Source organism: Carassius auratus, chromosome 26, assembly GCF_003368295.1.
Source record: "Carassius auratus strain Wakin chromosome 26, ASM336829v1, whole genome shotgun sequence".
NCBI lineage: Eukaryota > Metazoa > Chordata > Actinopteri > Cypriniformes > Cyprinidae > Carassius > Carassius auratus.
Window position 1 is genome coordinate 20266224 of NC_039268.1, and position 27184 is coordinate 20293407.

General features: G+C 34.0%; 1 protein-coding gene across 3 annotated transcripts; it reads right to left on the reverse strand.

The window, feature by feature from the left end:
• Positions 1–3763: 3763 nt before the first annotated feature.
• Positions 3764–26928, reverse strand: LOC113044621 (SLAM family member 9-like). 3 transcript variants are annotated; one of them, XM_026204759.1, is made up of 12 exons: positions 26757–26928; positions 25978–26274; positions 24173–24418; positions 23509–23607; positions 14575–14607; positions 14423–14458; positions 13239–13265; positions 12810–12842; positions 11069–11101; positions 10778–10810; positions 5767–5824; positions 3764–5589 (listed from the first exon to the last, which is right to left on the reverse strand). In XM_026204759.1, exons 1-11 carry the CDS (start codon positions 26821–26823, stop codon positions 5769–5771), a joined length of 960 nt encoding a protein of 319 aa, XP_026060544.1. In that variant the 5' UTR covers positions 26824–26928; the 3' UTR covers positions 3764–5589; positions 5767–5768. The 3 variants fall into 3 exon arrangements, with proteins under 3 accessions (XP_026060544.1, XP_026060545.1, XP_026060546.1); XM_026204760.1 differs by lacking the exon at positions 11069–11101; XM_026204761.1 differs by lacking the exons at positions 3764–5589; positions 5767–5824; positions 10778–10810; positions 11069–11101 and adding an exon at positions 12464–12552.
• Between the last annotated feature and the right edge of the window lie 256 nt (positions 26929–27184).

A 27184-nucleotide genomic window follows, 5' to 3' on the forward strand; every position in this document is an offset into this window, starting at 1 on the left:
TTGTACCCATCCTCTGATGGCTACTTCCAGCAGGATAAAGCACCATGTCACAAAGCTCGAATCACCTCAAACGGTTTTCTTGAGCACGATAGTGAGTTCACTTTACTCAGATGACCTCCACAGTCACCAGATCTTAACCCAATAGAGCATCTTTGGGATGTGGTGGAACGGGAGATTCACATCATGGATGTGCAGCTGACAAACATGCAGCAACTGTGTGATGCTATCATGTCAATATGGACTAAAATCTCTCATGTTTTCAACACCTTGTTGAAGCTATGCCACAAAGAATTAAGACAGTTCTGAAGGCATAATGGGGTCCAACCAATTACTAGCGAGGTGGACCTATAATAAAGTGGCCAGTAAGTGTGTGTGTGTGTATATATATATATGTATATAATTGTCACCCGTCCCCTCGGTGGGACACCTACGTGTACTTCACTATATTACAATTAAATCCTAATCTAATCATGACAAACTATATACGTTGGAAAGGTCTAAGACTCCTAAATAGATTTTTTTTTACCAATCTTTTTTGTTAAAAATTATGTAGGAAAAGTAGTATATTAATTTATGACAAGAGTGCACCTCAAAAACCATACATCATAAGAGAAGTTTTGACCTTTGAAAAAAAAAAAAAAGGTGTTCTTTGTTGCACTTTTCTCTATCACACTTTAAAATCATCAGAAATTATATATCATTATATATAATTCATCCTTTGGAACCCATTTTAAAATAAAACATTGCATTACCATGAAAATGGTACATCAAAATCATGTCACAAAATGTTTTCAGTCATGTATTATAAAACATTTAGGTTTGGATCATGCACTTTCATGTCTATGTTCAAACATTTGAGTGACAGTTATAAAACATAGGGCTATAGTGAAAAGTTTAGTACATTTCATAAACTGAATCATCTTATAAAAAAAAAAAAAAAAACAAAAAAAAAAACTTGTTTTGTGATTCTTCCCATAAAAGCAACATTGACAGTTTTTATTTTTTATTTTATTGTTTTTAAAGGCATAGTTGGCCCAATCATTTACTCAAACTGGTGTTATTTCAAGCCTGTAAGACTTTAAGAATGATAAGAGTCTAAATAACAATGGGCCACACTGACATCACATGCTTTTGTGTTTCACAGGAGAAAAGTCAGAAATATGTGAGGGTGAGTAAATAAAAATTTTCATTTTCGGATTAATTGTAATAAAAAATAAAAATGTTATTTACAGACTTGCACAATAACAAATGAGCCAAATAAAACATGTAACGATTAATTGCTTTTGCCACCATTTCTTAAATGGCAACTTTATTCTAATTTAAAACATATTGCAATAATTGAATAATATATACAATTTTGAGATAACCTTGCTGAATAGAAATTTGCATTACATTAGCAGAAATATATTTTAAAATAATGGCAAAAGCCTTTATTTCTTTCTTAAAACACTGATAATATAACTAAACAATATAACAATATAACTAAAATAACTAAACTAAATTTAACTACATAGTCAATGGAGAATTCAATATTACAACCCATGTTTAAGATTAAAATGACAGAGAGCATAGACAGTTTCCAAGAGTTCATATGAATGTACATTTTCAAAATAGCACACAATGGTGACCTGAGAGCTTCCTTTATTCTATTTTAAACCCTATTTAAGCAATTGATGCGGTTGCTAGGTTTGTGTTTCTCTGTAGTTCCTTTTTTGAAACCGGAAACACACAGCAACAATGTTTTTACACAATTCAGTGACAATGCTCATGCAATTTTTATACATTCAAATACAAGCCTCAAAATACACAAATAAACCTATGCATCTTACAAAAACCACAAAGAGGAAGTCTACACTTTGTCCTATGGTCAAAGAAACATTTCTTTGGTCCTCTTGGTCAATGTGATCAGTTATTAAGGCAGGTTATTAAGGAAAGTTAGTAATTTCACTCCAGAGAAAGTGCTGTAGGTTTAAAAAACAACCAACATAAAAAAATAAATAAAAAAAAAATAAAAAAAAATACACAACAGTTATTGATGGTGCTTATTAAAACATTTATTAGTACTAATTAAGCACATATTAATTCCTTATTCTACATCCCTAAGCATACCCAAACTTAACTACTACCTTACTAAATTAATATGTATAATTAGTTATTAATAAGCAGCATATTAGGAATTTATTAAGGAAAAAGTCCTAGTTAATAGAGAATAAGTGTTAGCTATTATAAATTGTAAAAAAAGGAGAGAATATTTTACACTTTACATTGTAAATGAAATAATAGATTGAAAAAGTTTGCATAAAGCAGTGATAATACACAATACACGAAAATAAAACTATGACAACATCAGTGCGCTATGGGTGACTCAAACCGCACCCTTGACAAGCAATTCAGGAGTTTCTGATTTGACTCTATAACGCTGAGGCCTTGAAATGGGGAAATTTATTATAATTCCAGAGACATGGATGTGAATGCGCTTAAAACACCAGAATATAATACACACACACACAAACTTTTGAGATTGTAACAAAGAAATACTCAATAAGAGATAAAAAACAGAATTGGTTTTGGATTCAAATGATAAAAACCTGAATATGTCTGAATCAACACAGATGACATTTGAACAAACAACAACAAATGACCTAAAATGACATTTTCCAGTTTTAATTGGCAATATGACAATATTATATTTCAGAAGTAAAAAAAAAAAAAAACAAAAAAAAAAACTTTTTTTTTTTGCTTTCTAAGAAGCCCGTATTTATAATACATTATAGGGGTATTCTTAAGGTATTATAAAATGGTTAATGCATTATAAAAACCTTATAATATGTTATATCAACTCATGGATAATCATAACAACAATTATAACAATATTAAATCTACTTCATTTACAGAATAATGGACTGTCTCATATCTTGACATTGATTTAGATCTACACAGAATCTTACTATAACTTGTGAGTGGTTAGATGTTGAGTGTTATATGAGTGTTTCCTGTGGAGATAATGTTAATCAATTGATGTGAACTTAATACTCCAACTGAAAAAAAAAAATAAATCTATGTTTTATATGGTTACATTTTATTTTGATGGTCCCCTTAATCAATGAACAATAAGCGAGTTTGCAACTACATGCCAGCTAAGTCTTATTAGAGTATTAATATGCTCAAGAATATGCTCAATAAGTTGACATACTTGCAAAGTCAGTTTATCTGTTGGTTGACCATCCAAATAAAGTGTTAGCATATATTTACAGTAGCACACATATTAATACTCGAATGACCGCTAGTTGTTATAGTTGCAGTTACTTATCAACAGCTGTCTAAAGGGTACCATCAACAAGTTTTAACAGTTAAAAACAAAAAAGTGTCATATATTACACATTCATCTGATCTGATATCTGATCTTATGGCCGTTTAAAATCATTTTTATTATTATTATAATTATTACTACTTATAAGTGGACTTTGACCGCTTTAAGTAGCGTCAGAAAAATGGCAAGATATGAGAGTTATAATACATTATAACTATGAGAAGTATAAGTAATTGTAAAAGAGGAGAAAACATGTTCATTGCATTACAAATACTCTTAAAATCTATAACCAAAAAATAAGCAAATATTATAATATATTAAAACGTATTCTTATGAATATTCATGAGATGATACTACATATTATAAGGTTTTTTTTTATTTTTATAATGTGTTATCCGTTCATTATAATGCCTTAAGAATACCCTTATAATGTATAAGAAATAAAGGCTTCAACTTTTTTTTTTTTTTTTTTTTTTTTCATGTTTTGTCAAAGTAGAAAAAAAATGAATAGTTATAGTCTGGAAGAACAAGTAAAGATTTCAAAACAATAAACCCATCAGCAAGGTTTACCATTGTATGCAATTTTTTTCCCACATAAAAAAAAAAACAAAACAAAACAAAAAAAAAACATTATAACCATTTAACGATTTGGATCAATTTTTATTATTATTATTATTATTATTTGATCATTGTATTTATCAGTAGTAAAGGACAGGTCCTTCCTCAAGAACAAAAGCATAAACAATTTTTACCAACTCCACTCTCCAGTGCTCAGTTTTTATCTCTTTAACAAACAGCACCATTCTATCTCTATTCACACATCACTGCTAGGATTGTCAAAAGTTCTGACCATGAAAAAAAAAAAAAAGGCCTTTTAAAAATGTCCTGCTAAGATAGCGGTGTTGTTGAGCAGATTCTTAAACCGTGCTGATTGGTCATTGTGTCCACACACTCAACAGATATACAACACTTAAATCTTCGTGAGAAATTGACGTTTTTTTAAATTTCAGTACCGAATGGTGTCACGTTCGGTACTTTTGACAACACTACTGTCTGCACTAAGTGCTACTTGTTTCTATTTTTACTTGGTACAAACAGTAATACACTTATTTGGATGCCCCATTTTACATTGATTTGAAAAACCGTCAATTTCTCACTAAGATTTTTGACACCAGAACAAATGGTATGCGACAATGCACACTACCAATTAAGACAAGGTGTAAGTGAAAATAGCTAGTGCAATCTATATAATGGCAACATCTTGCAAAAAAGATATGTAATACAGCCTCATTTGCATTCAGTAACAAACAGTCCCATGTAGGCTGTAAGAATCATTACAATTAATAATGATGTCACCTCTGCTGATCTTTGACTATGTTCACACTGGCAGATTACATACAGTTGTCTTTTAATACATTCAATTAGTAGTATGGTGTGATGGATGTCGTCCTGCCGTTTTTCTTTCACTGCTTACAAAATCGTGCGATTATACTAGGTACTAAATATGGCTTTCAATGTACTTCACAGCTAAAAAAAAGTATGTTGTACATAGTTTGAATGATATTCAGATGTTCTACTTCTGACATTTGAAGTGCGTTGTCAGTATATGCCTCATGGGATGGTAAATCATTTATCAGATGCGCATTTCAGATTTTGCTGTAATAAGTCATCCGGGTACTTCTTGCCTACTATTTTGTGGATAATATGAACTCAGACATACTACATGGCTTACATACTGTTTTTCCATGTACAATATAGTACGGAAGCTGCTGCTCTCAAAAGTGGCAGACAGATGCCTCATCATTATTACCTTAACACATAGTTCTCCAGCTTGTTTCAGGCAGTCCTCTCTTTGTCAAGGATTTGGTCTAAATGCAATGCCAAGAATATGTCATCACTTAAAAAAAAAAAAAACAATAGAGATAGCTAAAAAAAAGTCACACATGACAAATAAGTCCAAGTGTTTTGCAAATAACAATGTGGACAATTAGTTTGGGAGGAAAAACAAAAATCATCTGCAGGGTGAACACTGTAGCAATTTAACTGAGGCCAATTTATAAAAATATGCAAATGGTTTTAAAAACTTTAAAACCAGCCATATTTAATCAAATGAATAAATAATGATTTCAATTATATGATGCTCACTGCATTTTTGAAAGACATATTGTCTTTGTATAATATATTTTGTAAGCCAGTAAGAAGAGTATCCTCCTGTTGCTGCTTTATCATTTCTTGTCCAAACTCTGCTGACATTTTTAGAGAAGCAGAGCTGTTATTTTCTAGAAGGTAAAATAAGAAGATTTAGCATTTAGAAAACGTACAAAAACAGGAACAATGTACTGAATAACATTCTGATCTAATAAGAGCTAGATTTTGATCTTTATCAAATTACTAATACTCAACTTTTAATATGAACTAAAGAAATACAGAAACTCATTGATGTGCAATTATCTTACCATCACTGATTTTGACTTTGTGTAGCATCTGAAACATTCACATAGTCATCTTTCTGGTCTGTAATCAGAGACATAACTGACTATTAAAATCACAAATATGAACAAACAAGAGTCAAGGACTGGTAATCACTAAGAGTGTCAAAAACAACAACAACAACAACAATATATTCAGAAAATTCAGAGCAAAGTATAATAAAGTCTTTTTTCCCCCAGTTTCTTTTATCATCATCATCATGATAATGTGAAGAACTTATTCACTTTAATAGAAGCATGCAGCAGAACTATAAATTGACAGTCCATTGTAAATATAACTTAAAAATTGTTAAGTCTTCATCTTTATAAAGGATTATTGATGTAATTATTTGTCAATAATAAATCAAACTGCACCTTCTTTCATCTCATCACCTTAATAATTATCCAAATAATAAACAATTAGCCATACAATGAAATTAAACTTTTATACAGGTTAATCTCAATAAATTACACTGTCGTGGAAAAATTCATTTATTTTAGTAATTCAACTCAAATTGTGAAACTCGTGTACTAAATAAATTCAGTGCACACAGACTGAAGTAGTTTAAGTCTTTGGTTCTTTTAATTGTGATGATTTTGGCTCACATTTAACAAAAATCTACCAATTCACTATCTCAACAAATTAGAATATGGTGACATGCCAATCAGCTAATCAACTCAAAACACTCAAAACATTTTTAGTTAATTGTTGGCGTTCTGGAAAATATGTTCATATACTGTACATGTACTCAATACTTGGCAGTATGGAATGAAATTTGGTTCAGTAAAAATTTACTAAACCTTGTAAAACTGAACGTAACTTTTTCAGAAACTCTCAAAAATATGCCATTACAAAGAAGAAAAACAATGAAAAAAAAAAAAAAAAAAAAAAAAGCAACTCAGTCACACAAATTTAACAGGTTCTTCAAATATGCTTCATTAAGTTGGCTATATCTTTTCAGACTGGTTTGAGTTACGGTTTTCTTAAAAATTAATATTAAATATCATAAAAATACCCATAGACTTTCATTGACAGGATGTTCAGATGACCCAAGCTCCAAATCCCATTAGACTCAATCAAGCTTTGATGCTAATCAATTTAAACTCATTCAAACTCATCTAATCTATCTATCTATCTATCTATCTATCTATCTATCTATCTATCTATCTATCTATCCTAATAATATGTCAATCATGCTAAAATCATGCTAGCAACATGCTAGTCGCATGCAAGTCATGCTAGAAACATGCTAGCAACATGCTAATCATGCTAGAAACATGCTAGCGACATGCTAGTCGCATGCTAGTCATGCTAGAAATATGCTAGCAACATGCTAATCATGGTAAAATCATGAAAGCAACATGCTAGTCGCATGCTAGTCATGCTAGAAACAAGCTAGCAACATGCTAGCAACATGCTAATCATGGTAAAATCATGATAGCAACATGCTAGTCATGCTAGGAACATCCTAGCAACATGCTAATCATGTTAACAACATGCTAGTCGTATGCTAGTCATTCTAGGAGCATGATAATCATGCTAGAAACATGTTAGCGAAATGCTAGCAATATGCTAATCATGCTAGAAACATGCTAGCAACATGCTAATTATGGTAAAATCATGCTAGCAAAATGCAAGTCGCATGCTAATCATGTTAGAAACATGCTAACAACATGCTAATCATTTTAGCAACATGGTAGCAAAATATGCTAGCCAAGCTAGCAAAATGCTAGCAATATGCTAATCATGCTAGAAATATGCTAGCAACATGCTAATCATGGTAAAATCATGCTAGCAAAATGCTAGTCGAATGCTAATCATGCTAGAAACATGCTAATCATGCTTAAATCATGATAGCAACATGCTAGTTGCATTTTAATCATGCTAGAAACATGCTAGCGACATGCTAGCAACATGCTAATCATGCTAGAAACATGCTAGTCGCATGCTAATCATGCTAGAAACATGCTAGAAACATGCTAACATCATGCTAATAATGCTACAATCATGCTAGCAACATGCTAGTCGCATGCTAGTCATGCTAGAAACAAGCTAGCAACATGCTAGCAACATGCTAATCATGGTAAAATCATGATAGCAACATGCTAGTCATGCTAGGAACATCCTAGCAACATGCTAATCATGTTAACAACATGCTAGTCGCATGCTAGTCATGCTAGGAGCATGATAATCATACTAGAAACATGTTAGCGAAATGCTAGCAATATGCTAATCATGCTAGAAACATGCTAGCAACATGATAATTATGGTAAAATCATGCTAGCAAAATGCAAGTCGCATGCTAATCATGTTAGAAACATGCTAACAACATGCTAATCATTTTAGCAACATGGTAGCAAAATATGCTAGCCAAGCTAGCAAAATGCTAGCAATATGCTAATCATGCTAGAAATATGCTAGCAACATGCTAATCATGGTAAAATCATGCTAGCAAAATGCTAGTCGAATGCTAATCATGCTAGAAACATGCTAATCATGCTTAAATCATGATAGCAACATGCTAGTTGCATTTTAATCATGCTAGAAACATGCTAGCGACATGCTAGCAACATGCTAATCATGCTAGAAACATGCTAGTCGCATGCTAATCATGCTAGAAACATGCTAACATCATGCTAATAATGCTACAATCATGCTAGCAACATGCTAGTCGCATGCTAGTCATGCTAGAAACAAGCTAGCAACATGCTAATCATGGTAAAATCATGATAGCAAAATGCTAGTCGCATGCTAGTCATGCTAGAAAAATGCTAGCAAACATGCTAATCATGCTAGAAACATGCTAGTCGCATGCTAATCATGCTAGAAACATGCTAACATCATGCTAATAATGCTACAATCATGCTAGCAACATGCTAGTCATGCTAGAAACAAGCTAGCAACATGCTAATCATGGTAAAATCATGATAGCAAAATGCTAGTCGCATGCTAGTCATGCTAGAAAAATGCTAGCAAACATGCTAATCATGCTAGCAACATGCTAGATGCATGCTAATCATGCTAGAAACATGCTAGCGACATGCTAGTCATGTTAGAAACATGATAACAACATGCTAATCATGCTAGAAACATGCTAGCAACATGTTAATCGTGCTAGAGACATGCTAGTGAAATGCTAATCATGCTAAAATCATGCTAGAAACATGCTAACAACATGCTAATCATGCTAAAAACATGCTAACAACATACTAATCATACTAGAAACATGTTAGCAACGTATTAATCATGCTAGAAACATGTTAGCAACGTGCTAGTCAAATGCTAATAATGCTAGAAATATACTAGCAACATTTTAGTCATGATAACAATATGCTAGCAACATGTTATTAACATGCTAGTCATGCTAGAAACATGTTAGCAACATGCTAGTAACTTGCTAATCATGCTAGAAACATTTTAGCAAACATGCTAGTAGCATGTTAATCATGCTAGAAAAATGCTAGAAACATGGTAGCGACATGCTAGTCATGTTAACAACATGCTATTCACATGCTAATCATGCTAGAAACATGCTAGCAACTTGCTAGTCATGCTAGAAAAATGGTAGTGACATGCTAGTCATGCTAGAAACATGGTAGCGACATGCTAATCATGCTAAAAACATGCTAGTAACTTGCTAATCATGCTAGAAACATGTTAGTCGCATGCATGCTTTCTGTCAAACTAATCTATCTATCATTTTTCTTTTGAACTAATCTATATCATTCTTTCTAACTAATATATTTTTCTTTCTTTCAAGTAATCTATCAATCTAACTTTAAACTATAAACTTCTTCAAACTTTCTGGTCAGGCTTTCTCAAGCCAACTTAAAGTTTGTCTCAACATACTTTTTTTCTAGTTCTTTGTTACTATTTTTCAAATATTAGTTTTCACTAATCGTGGATGCTGAATGCATTGCCACAGATTTAGCTTACGCTTCGCAGTTTTTCGTTTGGAGTTTTGACACAAACCTCTCGTGGGGGCGGGCTTAACAGTGATCTACTCTGATTGGATAGTGAGCTTTTGATGGACAGGTGCTCTCTGACCGGGAAGTACAGATGCCACTCAGTGGTGCCCATATTGGAAAGCTCTCGCGGTGATTTTTATGCAATATGTCGTGCTTTGTATTACTAAATATGTCGATAATATTTGACCTTCGATCGTCTCAGTCTGTAAAAATGAGCTCTTGTCCTTCAAAGCAGCTTGAAGTAATCTTGTGTTACTGAATTACAATAATTACCCTGCAACAAACTGTTACACACTGTAACATGAAAAACTTGTATCAATGTTATTGGTTACTTCAGTAACACAAGCTTACTTCAAGCTGCTTTGGAGGACAAGCGGAGGAGGACGCTGCTCCGTGTCTCCTGAGAGCTCATCTTTACTGAGACGATCGAAGGTCAAATATTATTTACATATTTAGTGATACAAGGCACAGCGTATTGCTTACAAATCACAGTGAGATTATTATTATTATTATTATTTTTTATTAATGCAGAGAACAAAAATATACAAAAGTATAAACACCACATAATATCAACCACAAAAAAAAAAAAAACAATAAAGAATAATATACAACTAAAGAAAAGAGGGCCTAAATGTAAACAAATTTACACAAGGAAATCAAAGGCAGAGCAAATTCTAACAGTCCTTATAGCTTTCTTTTTAGTAGATACTGAGATTACATTCAAATAGTTTTCCATTTCTTTTCCAAAGTTTCTGAGTGTAGTGACATGAGCAAAATAAGTGTACTTCAGAACACGAACAAAAAGAGATTGTAAGAACAATGTCAGATTTAAATCTTCGTATAAACTTCTTTACAGGGTAGAACTGGTGTATGAGCTTAAATAAATTACTTTAAAAGAGCATGCAGCAGAACTATAACTGACAGTCCACTGTAAATATAACTTATGTAAAACTGTTAAATCTTCCTCTTTGTAAAGGACTATTGATGTAATTATTTGTCTATGATAAACCAAGCATTTTTATCATCTTACCTTGGCTGACTGCCTCATTTTTCATCTCGTCACCTTGATAATTAACCAAACAATAAACAATTAGCCATACAATGAAATGCAACATTTCAATATTATGTTGACAGTAATTTGTCAACATATTCTCATCATAATGTGATCAAATCAATCACTTTAAAAGAGCATGCAGCAGAACTATAACTGACAGTCTACTGTAAATATAACTTATGTAAAATTGTTAAGTCTTCATCTTTGTAAAGGACTATTGATGTAATTATTTGTCTATGATAAACCAAGCTTTTTTTATCATCTTACCTTGGCTGACTGCCTCATTTTTCATATCGTCACCTTGATAATTAACCAAATAATAAACAATTAGCCATACAATGAAATTCAACATTTCTATATTATGCTTACAGTAATTTGTCAACATATTCTCATCATAATGTGATAAAATAATTTACTTTAAAAGAGCATGCAGCAGAACTATAATTAACAGTCCACTGTAAATATAACTTATGTAAAATTGTTAAATCTTCCTCTTTGTAAAGGACTATTGATGTAATTATTTGTCTATGATAAACCAAGCATTTTTATCATCTTACCTTGGCTGACTGCCTCATTTTTCATCTCGTCACCTTGATAATTAACCAAACAATAAACAATTAGCCATACAATGAAATTCAACATTTCTATATTATGTTGACAGTAATTTGTCAACATATTCTCATCATAATGTGATCAAATCAATCACTTTAAAAGAGCATGCAGCAGAACTATAACTGACAGTCTACTGTAAATATAACTTATGTAAAATTGTTAAATCTTCATCTTTGTAAAGGACTATTGATGTAATTATTTATCTATGATAAACCAAGCTTTTTTATCATCTTACCTTGGCTGACTGCCTCATTTTTCATCTCGTCACCTTGATAATTAACCAAACAATAAACAATTAGCCATACAATGAAATTCAACATTTCTATATTATGTTGACAGTAATTTGTCAACATATTCTCATCATAATGTGATAAAATCAATCACTTTAAAAGAGCATGCAGCAGAACTATAACTGACAGTCTACTGTAAATATAACTTATGTAAAATTGTTAAATCTTCCTCTTTGTAAAGGACGATTGATGTAATTATTTGTCTATGATAAACCAAGCTTTTTTATCATCTTACCTTGGCTGACTGTCTCATTTTTCATATCGTCACCTTGATAATTAACCAAATAATAAACAATTAGCCATACAATGAAATTCAACATTTCTATATTATGCTTACAGTAATTTGTCAACATATTCTCATCATAATGTGATAAAATAATTTACTTTAAAAGAGCATGCAGCAGAACTATAATTAACAGTCCACTGTAAATATAACTTATGTAAAATTGTTAAATCTTCCTCTTTGTAAAGGACTATTGATGTAATTATTTGTCTATGATAAACCAAGCATTTTTATCATCTTACCTTGGCTGACTGCCTCATTTTTCATCTCGTCACCTTGATAATTAACCAAACAATAAACAATTAGCCATACAATGAAATTCAACATTTCTATATTATGTTGACAGTAATTTGTCAACATATTCTCATCATAATGTGATCAAATCAATCACTTTAAAAGAGCATGCAGCAGAACTATAACTGACAGTCTACTGTAAATATAACTTATGTAAAATTGTTAAGTCTTCATCTTTGTAAAGGACTATTGATGTAATTATTTATCTATGATAAACCAAGCTTTTTTTATCATCTTACCTTGGCTGACTGCCTCATTTTTCATCTCGTCACCTTGATAATTAACCAAATAATAAACAATTAGCCATACAATGAAATTCAACATTTCTATATTATGCTTACAGTAATTTGTCAACAAATTCTCATCATAATGTGATAAAATATTTTACTTTAAAAGAGCATGCAGCAGAACTATAATTAACAGTCCACTGTAAATATAACTTATGTAAAATTGTTAAATCTTCCTCTTTGTAAAGGACGATTGATGTAATTATTTGTCTATGATAAACCAAGCTTTTTTATCATCTTACCTTGGCTGACTGCCTCATTTTTCATCTCGTCACCTTGATAATTAACCAAATAATAAACAATTAGCCATACAATGAAATTCAACATTTCTATATTATGTTGACAGTAATTTGTCAGCATATTATCATCATAATGTGATAAAATAATTTACTTTAAAAGAGCATGCAGCAGAACTATAATTAGAAGTAAAAAAGTTAGAATTGAAGAGTGTTGCTTAACTAGCCACAGTTCTGTAATTTAAACCACCTGGATATCAGTGTAGCAGATACTGTTTAATTAGTAATGATTTATGAAATCTTTTTTTTTAAGTAGCTTGAGGACAAAACATAATCACATTAGCTTTACTGAGAACATACCATAGTTATTTTACATATTTGTAATAAGAGATGACAGTTTATTTAATCTAAATGTTAGGGTTATTACATGCTTACCTCTTGATGTTATAATATACTGCTCTCCTTTAGAGTCATTTGTGAAAAAGAAAGAAGATCCCGGAGTTACATAGAAATATAGAGCAGGTTAACCAACTGCTGAATACTTTAAAGGGATAATCCACCCCAAAATGAAAATTTTGTCATTAATCACTTAACCCCATGTCGTTTCAAAGCAATAAAAGCTTAGTTTGTCTTCTGAACACATTTTCGAGGGAACAAGAATACTTTTTGTGCTCAAAGAAAACAAAAATAAAGACTCCTTTGTGTCTCTCTGCAACAACAAAGTAGTGTCAGGTGCGTGGTAGACAGAGGACTCGGAAGCAGAGTAGAGAAAAGGAGAATCTTTATTCTCGCCAGAAAACACTAAATAACATAAACAATAATAAAATGCTCTGGCGCACACATAGATCTCCAAGCTGGCCGGCACACTACGGACCCGCGCTGCCGGATCTTAGAACTATGCATCCTTAGACGATAAAACAGAAGGTGAGACTGTAACTTGGAACCATACAAAATATGGGCAAAGACAAAACAATCTACTCACGAAGACAGACAGAAAAGCAGAGACATATAAGCGAGTGGGGGAACGAGCGACAGGAGGGGAAGAATCAGCTCGTGATCTGCACAACCCTGCCACGATCAGCGCAGATTGCCTAGACCACGAGCTACTGAACAGACAGGACAACACAAACCGCAGGGGAAGCTGAGATGGCACCCTGCACCGTGACACATAGCACCATTTTGGAGATAGCAGATATTCTCCAAAATGCCACTACGATGATGCAGAGAGACACAGAGGAGACAAACTGTTGAATAAAGTATTTATGTGTTTTATTTGAATACAAAAAGCATTATCGTTGCTTCATAACATTACGGTTGAACCACTGATGGCAGATGGACTATTCTGATGATGCTTTTCATACTTTTCTGGACCTTGATACTGTTAAAACCTCCCGGTTTTCATCCAAAATATCTTAAATTGAGTTCAGAAGACGAACAAATTGGGGTAAGTGATTAATGACAAAATTTTCATTTTGGGCTGGAGTATATTTGAATAATCAATTGGAGTACAGCTAGGTCCATCGAAATAATGTTGTTCACAGTCATTTTTAATGATATAATTTAAATGTAATATTTATGCAGAGTGTAGGGTAAATAATAAACAAATTATAATGACATACTCTTCGTTTTGCAACAATCCACGTATCCTAACACACCTGAAGAGAAAAACAGTCATTAAATATCCACTGAATGACCCATATGAAGTATTTTTATACTAAGTTGCTGTTATGACAATTTTTTGGAAGAAAATAATTCAAACAAACAAACTTACTTTCTATACGTGGACAGCGTGCATTAACACGGTCTGGTGTAGAAAAAAGGTTTATATAATTTAACGTGATCAGTTATCAGAGTAAAATACAATAATTACTGAATGTAGACTTTGCAATAATTAAAACCTTTGCTAGCATGCAAAATTTTAACCAACACAGTGCTAAAGCTACTAAAGTAACAAAAACATTTGGGAGACAGGTTAAAATTAAAGATGATCACATGCTTAATGGACTTACCCCCAGGGTTTCACAAACAAGGCTTGAATCTAGTCCCAGACTAAATGAGATGTTTCAACTGTAAGAAACCTGCATTGATTGACCTTAAAATATGTCAGCGCCCATTTTTTCCCTAGATTTTTTTTTCTTTTTCTAAGGCATGTTTATATAAATGATTTTAATGTTTAATGTCATCCTTGCTTAGTCTAAGCCCTGTCTGTGAAACCAGGCCCAAATGTAAACTTAAAAGTATTAATAACAAAACATGTACTAGGGTCATTCTGTGTCAACTCAACCAGAGTTCCTTTGCTTAAATTACAGATTTTGCTAATATTTTTTTCTGAAGAAAGATAAACATGTATATTGACGGAAGTCACAATATTAAATGACATGGATGAATATTTACGGAGTATATAGTCTTTGTTGCATTATGAGCTAGTGTTGAACATTCAAAAATAGGTAAAAGAGCACTTGAAAGAAATAACTTGAGTATTTTTTCTAAGTTTGCAGGCCTGTAACTCAAAAAATATTAAAGATATCTCAATGCCCTTTATATTGGGTCTCAACGAACTTCCCTTTGGCATCTTAATTTTTAAGGCCCTATACTTTATTTCAATATGGCCCCGGAGTAAATATTTAAATTGTACACACTTTCAGTGGTCAAAAACCAACTGTGGGTTACTAAAAAAAAAAAAAAAAAAAAAAAAGACACTTATTTTCTTTTAAAGAGCAATTTGTCTGAAAGCAAATGTATTATGTTTCCTTTTGTCAAAAATTCACTGAACATACCTGTCTGAGTGCCATGTACAGGTGCATCTCAATAAATTTTAATGTCATGAAAAAGTTATTAATTTCAGTAAATCAACTTAAATTGTAAAACTTGGGTATTAAATAAATTCAATGAACAGATTTATCAATTTCTTAAGATAAATTCCACGAAGTTCGTAAGAATGTTCTTAAGTGCAATTCTTGTAAAATTCTTGATAAGTTCTCAAATTTATTCTTAAGAACATTTTCATTTTTTTCTAAAGAAGAAAATAACAGCCGTTATCTCAGTGAATACATGATGAACTGCTAAACTCGACTCGACTCAATCTTTTGTTTGTTATCTGGCTCGGCTCGGTGTTCATCTTCAGTTCTCTCTTCACAGCAGTTCAGTCAGTGTACTGTTTGAGTGATGAATTACTCCGGGATATTGGTTTGTTTGAACTCAGAGGGAGTGTCAGCCACATTAAAAAAGTTAACAGCTTAAGTCATTTGTGGATTAATGCGTATTAGAGACGAGAACAGTTTAAAACGATTCAGTTCGATTTGGTGAACTGGTTCAAAAAGATCCGGTTACATCGAATGATTCGTTCGCGAACCGGATATCACAAATTACTTTGTTTTGAACTCTCTCACAACAGACACATAAGAGAAAACAATGCTGAATAAAGTTGTAGTTTTTGCTATTTTTGGACCAAAATGTATTTTCGATGCTTCAAATATTCTAACGGACCCTCTGATGTCACATGGACTACTTTTATGATGTTTTTCTTACCTTTCTGGACATGGACAGTATACCGTGCAAACAGTTTCAATGGAGGGACTGAGAGCTCTCGGACTAAATCTAAAATATCTTAAACTGTGTTCCGAAGATAAACGGAGGGGTCACGGGTTTGGAACGACATGAAGGTAAGTTATTAATAACATAATTTTCATTTTTGAGTATGGGTTACCATACTTTGCAAATGTCATGACTTTTAATTTCACTTTCCTCTTGATAACAGCCCATAGATTCTCTCTGGGGTTCAGGTCTAGTGAGTTTGCTGGCCAGTCAAGGACACCAACACCATGGTCATTTAACCAACTTTTAGTGCTTTTGGCAGTGTGGGCAGGTGTCAAATCCTGCTGGAAAAGGGAAAACGTGTGCAGTGACTTGGTTTTCAAAAAACACAATAGACCAACACCAGCAGATGACACTGCACCCCAAATCATCACAGACTGTGGAAACTTAACACTGGATTTCAAGCAACTTGGTCTATGAGCTTCTCCACCCTTCCTCCAGACTCTAGGACCTTGGTTTCAAAATGAAATACAAAACTTGCTCTCATCTGAAAAGAGGACTTTAGTTCTTCTTCTCCTTAGCCCAGGTCCACAATAGCCATGTTTTCACTGTCAAGCTTAAACCGGGCGTGCTAGTGCATGCCAGGGCCAGTCGAGTTTCCACTGTCTATTCCGGGGCTTGATCGTGCCTCGTCAGGGCTTCCTCGGGGCAAACAGGCAGGGTTTTTTGGCCTGTTAAAAACCTTGGGCCAAAGCGGGCCAGCTGGGGCTAGAGGAGTGGTTCTGAACAAAGGCGGAGATTCTCCAAGTCTGGACAGCGTCTGGGCGAATCATTTCAGAAATCTAAGCTTTAACACCAGCATTAAAGACTTTTTAAAATAAGTTGAGCTCAAACCTCATTTTCAGTCAGCAGTGAGTGTTTTAAATAACTTGATCCGATGTGGACTATAATCACTAAACAAGGCAGAAATATTTATAAGCGATGTAAAAGATTATGCATGCTAAACATTAACGTTACCATAGTAAGCATGGTAAATTTGACCGCTTGAAGAAATCAGACGTCAGCTTCTTATTTTCTATCACAATGGTGTATTTATTTAGCAACTTATATTTCCTGTCATAAGTTTAGCTCCACGTATCATAAAAATATAATAATGTTTTTTGTTCAGGAGCTTTCATAAAAATTGAGATATTATCATTCATTCTAAGTGTGACGTATAGGCGACTGTGGCTACAAATAAACAGAAACATACTCAACTGAATAAGCAGGCTATTTCCATAAGTGTTAAAAACAAATAAATAAAATAGAAATAAATTTATTTCTATGTGATTAATTTTGAGTCCTGATAAATTAAATTAATTATGATCAATGTATCACTTATTCTATAGTAAAATATAGATGCTTTTTAATTAGAACATTTAACAAAGCATGCAAACAAATGGCCTCTTTAATCATATTCGTTTTGTGATCTCGCTAGTTCCAGTTACTTATCTCTCAGTTTTCTGATAACTTCTCTTTGTCGGTGAAATTATGAGGTTGCGTGATGTTGTTCCTGAGAGGTGTGTAAAGGGCATGTTTTATTGACGCGCAGCGATGCTTCAGGCTCGACTGTGGAAACGCTGTGCTATTCTGGCCTTGTTGCTATTGGCCCAATGCTCTTAGCCCCGACTGGCCTGTTTTAAGCCCTGGCTCGCACTGGCCCGACAGTGGAAATGCGGCTATTGTCTGTGGTTCAGGTGTGGCTTAACAAGAGGATTCCAACAACTGTAGCCAAATTCCTTGACAAGTCTGTGTATGGTAGCTCTTGATGCCTTGACCCCAGCCTCAGTCCATTACTTGTGAAGTTCACACAAATTCTTGAATGGATTTTGCCTGACAATCCTCATAAGGCTGCGGTTCTCTCGGTTGGTTGTGCATCTTTTTCTTCCACAATTTTTCCTTCCACTCAACTTTCTGTTAACATGCTTGGATACAGCACTCTGTGAACAGCCAGCTTCTTTGGCGATGAATGTTTGTGGGTTATCCTCCTTTTAAAGGGTATCAATGATTGTTTTCTGAATAACTGTTAAATCAGCAGTCTTCCCCATGATTGTGTAGCCTAGTGAACCAAACTGAGAGGCCATTTTGAAGGCTCAGGAAGCCATTGCAGGTGTTTTGAGTTGTTTAGCTGATTGGCATGTCACCATATTCTAATTTGTTGAGAATTGGTGTGTTTTTGTTAAATGTGAGCCAAAATCATCACAATTAAAATAACCAATGAATTAAATTACGCTAGTCTGTGTGCACTGAATTTAATTCAACACAATTTGTGTTGAATTACTGAAATTATCTTTTCCACAACATCAGTGGCGGCTCTTGCCAATTCTCTCAGGGGGATGATAGGTCACTCATTCAATTGATGAATTAATGGCTAGTTAAAGATGTAAAGGGAACTGAACTACTATAATATTCATTAAAAATAAACTGATATTAAGGAATCAATCTCTTGCTCTCCTTATGTTTCTATATACATGTTAACACAATTCAGCAGCAAATGAGAACTGACGCCAGGATGTGGTTTTTCAAAAAAAAAAAAAAAAAAAAAAAGTTTTACTTCAATTTCAGTTTAATAAGAAATAATTGAAGTCACATAAATCACTGTATACACAACTCACTTAATATTACACTGCTCATTTATATCACATTCCTCACTTACATTACACTGCTTACTTAAATTACACTGCTCCCTACTATCCTTATGCATATTTGTTCTTTCGTGTTTTTGTCCGTCACGCTCTCGCGATGGAACAAAATGCAGTGGTAAATTAGCAGAATAAAGTGTCAGCTACTTCACAACTTATTAGCCTTTTCTTCATTCATACCACGTTCTTGAAAATCCTCATTTATACGACTTCCCGCCCTTTGTAAATACTTGTTTGAAGTTTAAATTTGGTCTTGGTTGTCCTAATTCTTTCATTGCCAATGTATTATTGCTACGACGAATTAATGGTATTTCTTTCAATGACACGATATAATTAATCTGCGCTGAGGTAACGTTCACCGTGATGTCGATCAAGTTCAGCTGACAAAGGCATGCGCTGAGGTAACGTTCGCCGTGATGTCGATCAAGTTCAGCTGACAAAGGCATAAGCTGTCCCCGTCTCTGTTTTTTTTTTTTTTTTTAAGTAGTGTTCTCACCAGCCATTGCACAAGTTAAGGTTACGCACGATGACGAAAGCACATTAGGGCTAGCCCTCCCGGAACTCATTAAGATTGCATTGCAGTGCCTGCAGTTCATGATCTTTGAATGGAAGACTATGGGGCCGTTCACATACCGCGCCTAAAACGCATTGAAAACGCTAGGCACGCCGTTTTCTCATTCTTTCCAAAGCGCTCGGGCAGTTGTGCCCCTAAGGCGTCTGCCTTTGCTAAGCAACCATGACGTGCTCTCTCCATGAAGACGCAGAAATTTCAGCAAAGGATAAATGGATTTGCAGCTCTAAAAATCGCTTGGAGTAGCTCTGCTACTAAATTTATTTCAAAATGGCAATCCATATACAACTATGATCAGCAGTTCCTTCAAATTAACTGAGCTTTCAACGTTGTTACAGGAAAGGATGAAGCTGATTGGTAAGTTCTTGTCACATGACTCGCGGTGCACTTGCGGCATTCTGAAAAGTTTAGATGTTTTTAACTCGATGCAGTGCGGACGCGCCTGGAAAAATAGGCGCGTCGCACCGCGTGCGCGTTGCTTTTATTATGAGCGCGCATGCCGCACACCTACATTGGAAATAACGAAATCGCAATTGGAAATCGCAAAAGACGCGATATGCGAACGGCCCCTATGAGAGCACTCGGGGCGATTGGGAGGTGCTACACAAAACGCGACAATGTTAATTGAACTATCTAGAGGCAGCACAAACAGTCTACAATAGTGAAAGCTAGCGTAACACTGTGGTTGAATGTAAAAGAAAAAAAAAATCCCTCCCTTTTGCGCTTTTGTGATGTGTCACCCAATCGCCCTAATGGAGAAACCACCACTGCACAACATTCTAATTTATTGAAATGCACATGTATATTCGTTTGCCTTCCTGTAATTCAAGAAGTATTAAAGGTTTTGCAATATGGATTTAGGTTCTAGTTCTTGATAAACTTTTCTTTTCTGTTCGGTCCTAGTGATATGGGGATCTCGATGAGGCTCCATATTCAGATACTGAATATGAATATTACCAATTTTTAAAGGCTGAAAACCAAATGTTGGTCATTTTGTATACATCCAATACAAATTTAAAGAACAATGTCTGAGAGATAAATAATGTTGAAATTAATATTTTATCTTGTTTCCCTCTATCAAAACAATATAAATATATCATACCTGTCTGAGAGCAAAAATGCACTGAAATGGTCAAGTTGAGCCACATCACCTTGCTCTCTGTAGTCTATTTAACAGATTCTATTCTAATAAGATTCTAATAAGTTTCAGGAATAACTGAAAGAAGGAATTGTGTTCATTTTAACATCTTCTAAAGCTGCCAAGAGTTCAGATATGTACGTAGTAAATGGAGCCTCGTGGAGGTCCCGATATCTCTGGGACTGAATGATGTAGTCCCTAGATAATTAAGATTCTAAAAGAAAAGTTAATTAAGGACTAGAATCTAAAATCATATTGCAATATATTTAATACTTCTTGAGTTACAGACACGCAAACTTTGGAAAAATAATATTTATTGCAATCAGACTATATATAAACTATATTTGTAGTTTAAATATTATTTGTTCATTAGACTTTCTCTTTTAAAAGAAAAAAAGTATCATTTTTTTTTTAAAGTGACCCACATTTGGTTTTTTACCACTGAAAATGTGTCCAATTTAACGATTTACTCTTGGAGCCATATTAAAACTACAATAGGCTATATCTGGAAATGAACAATATAGAACTTTAAAAATAAAAGTTTGTTAAGGCCAATAACTAAAAGGTCATTAAAGGGGTCATATGATGCCCATTTTCCACAAGTTTATATGATTCTTTAGGGTCTTAATGAAAAGACTGTAACATAGTTTGGTTAAAATTATCCTGTACCCTGTCAAAATCAGATCTGTTCAGAACACTAGTGACTGTTTACTTTAGCCACATTCATTGTTAAACTTGGTAATTAGCAGATTATTAGGAAAGGAGATTTGCAAAGATTCATTAAAAGGAACCTTCTGTAGTGAAGCTGGACCACAAATGATTTGTGTGGACATGGTCCCTGCCGGTGCATTCCCTTCAAAAACATACCTTATCCACTGCGTGTACATGACAACTGCTATGTGTTTATTATTATATCCAAAAACAAAACACCTCAATTGCTTAGGAGTCATTCTTGTCTACAACTGCTGCGGTGGTGAAACAATGGCAGACTGATGACAGTCACTCAGAGCAGGTCTAAGGTAAGACAGTCTTAGCTGAAATGCTACTGTAAATCAAACTAACACAGAAGGGGCCTGTTTTGTGACACCACACAGACAGGTCTCTGAGAACGGCTTGATTTAAAACAGGGGTAAAGATTTGACCAGATTAACAAAAACCACCAGGAGGTAGGGCTGGGATAAATGATTATTTTTTAAACTATTAATCTAGCGATTATTTTTTTGATGCATCGATTAATCTAACGATTAATTTTTTCAGACCGATTCGATTTCAAATATCTCCCCATTAATTGACTACTAACAATTTATACATCTTGATTTACATATCTGAATGAAAAAAAACATGAATTCCTTAACATTGCAATATATGTTTATTGCTCTTAAAGTTACAAAATAAAAGTCTGACTAAGAATGCATTACTTTGCACTTGTATAGAGATAGCATTCAATAAAACCTTGAAGCCTTGAAAACACATAGCTTACTGAAACAAGCTTACTGAACACATAGGGCCTAGCGTACTGAAAAAAAAGTTATTATTTCAGATGAAAATAACAACAACTTGATGTCTACCATTCAATAAAAAAGGTCACCCAAAAAATACTTTTTTAGAGCAATTGAAAGAATACAGTAACCAATGTAAACTTGAGGGCTTTAAGCTAACACAGAGAGTGCTTTCCCCCCCCCAAAAATAAATAAATAAATAAATAAATAAATTAAAAAAATAACAGTGGGAGCCAGCAGCCTGTCATGGAGAAAAAAAAAAATCTCTGAATGCTCCACGTGAAACTTTGGTGTTCCGCCCTTTTTCTATCGTGTCTAATGATTTTGGTTAATATGCAGGAGGGAGAAAGAGAGAGAGAGAGCAAGACAGAGCTCGTGTAGTTTGAAGACTGTGAGTGCGCGCTCAGCCGGGTCTCTCTCTCGTACGCGCCCAGTCAGGCGCAGCAGTCAAAATATTCTATATCACTCACCGATCAAAAAAGGCTTTGACAGCCGCCAAACAAAAAGATCAATGCAGAAAAACCCCTGGATTTGTTAAATAACGTTGGAAAGAATGTTGATCCGGCCATCACGTATATTCAGCGCACATAAGGTAAACGTTTTTAAGAGAAAAAACAGGCCGACGAATCGATGCGCATATTTTGCGTCGACGTCATCGATGACCTCGACGCGTTGTCCCAGCTCTTCTAGGAGGATTTTTTTTTATAATTTTAGGGTGGTTGTGTACATACATTGCCAACACACATTTCATTTCAAACAACTTGTAAAAGTGCATGAAGCATCATATGAGCCCTTTAAGAGATCTTTAATACTTTTGAAGTTACAGGCCTGCAAGTTTTGGAGAAAAACTTGAAAAGTGCTCAATTGGCACATAATGCAAAAGAGGCTGCTAAAGTTAACAAATTTTACTAATAAACCTACCAATCTCGGGGTACAATTAACAATGATGTTGCAGTCTTTCTGAAGTCATTTTTAACCCCCTGTAATTTGGCTCTGAATCTCAAGTGAAAATTGCCATTTTGACCCCCATCTACAAAAACCTGGATTACTCCATAAATATTCACACACAACATTTAATATTTGGGTTTTCACCACTTATATGTTTATGTTTCGTCAGAAAAAAATATTAGCAAATAAAAAATTTGAGCTGGGGAACTCTGGTTGATTTGACACAGAATAACCCATTAAAAGAAAAGTAGAAAAGTAGTTGAATTCATAGAGAAATCATATTTAACACTCCTTTAAAAAAATAAAGAAAATAAAATCACAATAGGAAACCTACCGTAAATGGACTTTTTGAGTAAATAGATGCAAATCAAGATGATGATGAGGAGGAGGAGGAGGATGATACAAATCAATATCCCAGTGATAGGTCCTGCACCTGATTATTAACAAAGAAAACACCAGTTTTATAAATCAAATGCACAGCTAGAAAGCATTAATAGATCTACTAATTTAGACTACTGATTTCTTGGCTAATAGTATCAGCAACCACAGAACCTCAAATGTCTGATATATTGCAATTAATTTGGGAAGTCGTGGCCTATTGGTTAGAGAGTTTGACTGTAGAGCAGGGATAGGCAACTCTGGTCCTGAAGGGCCACTATCCTGCAGAGTTTAGCTTCAGCCCTCATAAAAACTCACCTGCCTGTTATCTATCTAGTAATCCCGAAAACACTGATTGCCTTGTTCAGGTGTGTTAATTAGGGTTGGAGCTAAACTCTGCAGGACAGTGGCCCTCCAGGACCGAAGTTGCCTAACCCCCATCCCAGTCAATCATGTCCATGTTTACATAGAAGAAACAATGGAAAAGGAGATATTTGTTGAACGTAAATGCAATTTCTAAACAGAAAAGCATCTCAAGCATCTATATATATATATAAATGATTTGATTTGATCTGATTTTCTTCTTTGGAATTTATTACTGAAGTAATTTTCTGTCTTACCTGTCACAAATAATTCTCTCTCATAGACTCGATCACTGGTCTCTTCACTCACAGTGTTCTTGAGTGTGCAGGTGTAGAAGTTTTCTGGATTTCCTGTGTTTTTGACTGTTATCTCATTCTTCTTGTCCTCCACTGTTTGTCCTGTAGAATTCTTCCAGATGATTTCCCCACTGTAGTCACATTTCAAAGGCACACCATCAGCGTTAGTGCTCTCCTCTTTAGTTATCTTAGGTTTGGGGACCGGCTCTGTGAAAGAAACAATGAAATGTGTGAGCTGATATATTTGAGTATGTCACTCATTTCTGCAAACACTCAACAAAAATACTCTTTGAAAGTCCAATCAAACCATTGCATGTATCATACAAAACACAAGGGTGTTTTGTTATTGAATGAATATCAATGTTTTTCATTGTTTGAGTAAATGATTCAATATATTATTGTAAAGACAGTAATTTGCTTCCATCCTGAATAAATCAGTCATTTGAATGAGTCAGCTGAATTCATGACTCAAAGACTCACCAGTGTTTCCCATTCATTAACTAGACTGTGACAGCCCATCACAGTAACGTTTCAAAATATAGTTCTGCAAGTAGTATATATAGTATGTATATTGTTGGTGGATAAAAGGTAATATTACACGTGTTAAAAACATGCACTTAATTTTCTTGAAAACACTTGTGAATACGGTAGTAAAAAATAAATAAATAAATAATAATACAGTAGCCCAGCTTATGATACTTTTATACTTTGATAAAGAAAATCTCTTTGGATTTGAGACTTTAGTGTTTGCAACCTTACAGATCTTCTTCAGGCATCAAAACACTCCAAAGAGAAAGGAAAAATGGAAATCACATCATATGACCCCTTTAAATATGTTTAGTTGTTGTAGTAGTGGGAGCAACTGGCCATTTTTTGACAGCTACATGGCAATGAAAAATATTTAAGGCCAGTAAATTTTCTGAAGTCACCAGCCATCGGCAGATGTGAATGTTAGTTTTAGGCCCTGCTTGCAAGTGTAGAAATTAGCTCAAAAGTATTGCAATTTCCCTACTGTAGAGTAAGGTCAAATATATTTATATAATATGTGTTTGGCTTCCAAATTCACCAGTGAGACTGAGACACTATATCACAACTAAAAAGAGGATTGGGTGAATAGTCTAAACAAGCCTAATAGCCCCAACCATTAATCAATTAAAAGTACACTTGCATAGAAAAACACTCAGTGGAAGAAACAATTCTATATATACATAAGCCAACCCCAAATGATTAGAGAACATTACCCCACAGATACATAATACCTACTGAAATGTAGTCAGCATAGAAACAGACAATTTCCTACAAAAGATATATATGCAAGTACACATATGCATATACATACGTATATATATATATTCAGACAATTTCCTACAAAATAATATATACATGCAAATACACACATATTCATATACACACATCCACACATATAAATACATATCCCTACTCTTTATAAGAATGGCTTTATATCAAATTATTCATTAAATGTTCTTTACCATCTTAATAACTATATTGTCAATATCACACAACCCTACACTGTACTTGAATACAAACCATAATAAAGTAGAACCATTGTACAACAGTGTTCCTGAGCATCTACCGTGGTATTCCTAGAAGTACCTTGCAGTAGCATGTAAATGCAATGGTGCATAAATTACAGTATCATAGTATTTATCAAAGGACTCTATTACAATCTGATCCAATAATTTTTTTAATTAATTTTATGTTCTTGCTTGTTTGTTTGTTTCACTCATATAATAATATCCACTCACCTATAACATTCAAGGTGAATTTTTGTTCCTGTTCTTTACTGTTGATGTCAATGGTATATAGTCCACTGTGTTCAACAGTTAACTTAGTTATAGTGATCTGTCCAGTCTTCTCATCAAGAGATGTGATGCCTTTGAATCTCGGATGCGGGATGTTAACCTCAGGCTCCTCTTTATCCCACTCAATCGCTTTTACAACAACTCCAGTGCGGTTTCTGTGTTTCCATATAATGCTGCTGACAGGAGATACCATTTTGTCTGGACGAAATGAAACAGACGAACCCACTGCTTTATCTTCACCTAATTAATAAAATATGAGAGAGTATGTTAGTCAACATTCAACAAGCAAATTTCTGCAGTTACTGCTAGCTTCCTGCTAACATGTTACATCAACAAAAAATACCTGTACCATATCTGGCCATATTATTATATCTAAATATATAATGTACATAAAATACATAGTAAACAGCAAAGTAAATAAACACGTTGCTTTATAATATATAATACACGGTACAATCATCTAAATTAGACTAATGTAATGTTACACGCCCTTGCAAGTGAAGGCCGTGTGAGTGAGTGAGGATAATAACTTGAAATACTAACATAAAAAATTAAGCCACGACAGAGTCTGTTGTTAATATAATTATCTAAAATACTCCACAGTCATTTGGTACTGTAAAATAGGCTATAATACTATACTATTTTAAAACTAACCGGCCTTAAATTAGCCGAGAAGGAACTCCGCGGCATCTTTGAGAAATAATAACGAACACATAATTTACCTGAAACAGCTTCTGTGATGAAGAACACGGCGCAGATGAAGGACGTCGAATAGCTAAGAACAATCATTTTTAGACATACAGCAGCTTTTTACACTTTCTTCAGTATTTTTAACAGTATGTGTTTCAGAAACACACCCTACTCTCCGTGAGGACAGAGCGGTATAAAGGAAGTCTAAATACGAAACCGAAACAAATGGTTGTTGTTCTTCTTCTGTTACTTAATGGCGGATTACAATCAAATTTTGGGTGCATACCGCCACCTATTGTACACGAGTCAATTAGACTGTTTTCGTATTATGTTCATCAACCCTGCGTCTTAAGAAATTCAAATAATACCTCCGTGTAACTCTTATGTACTCTCTCTCGCCTTCTGTTTCTAGTCCCATTACTGATCTATAATATATATATATATATATATATATATATAT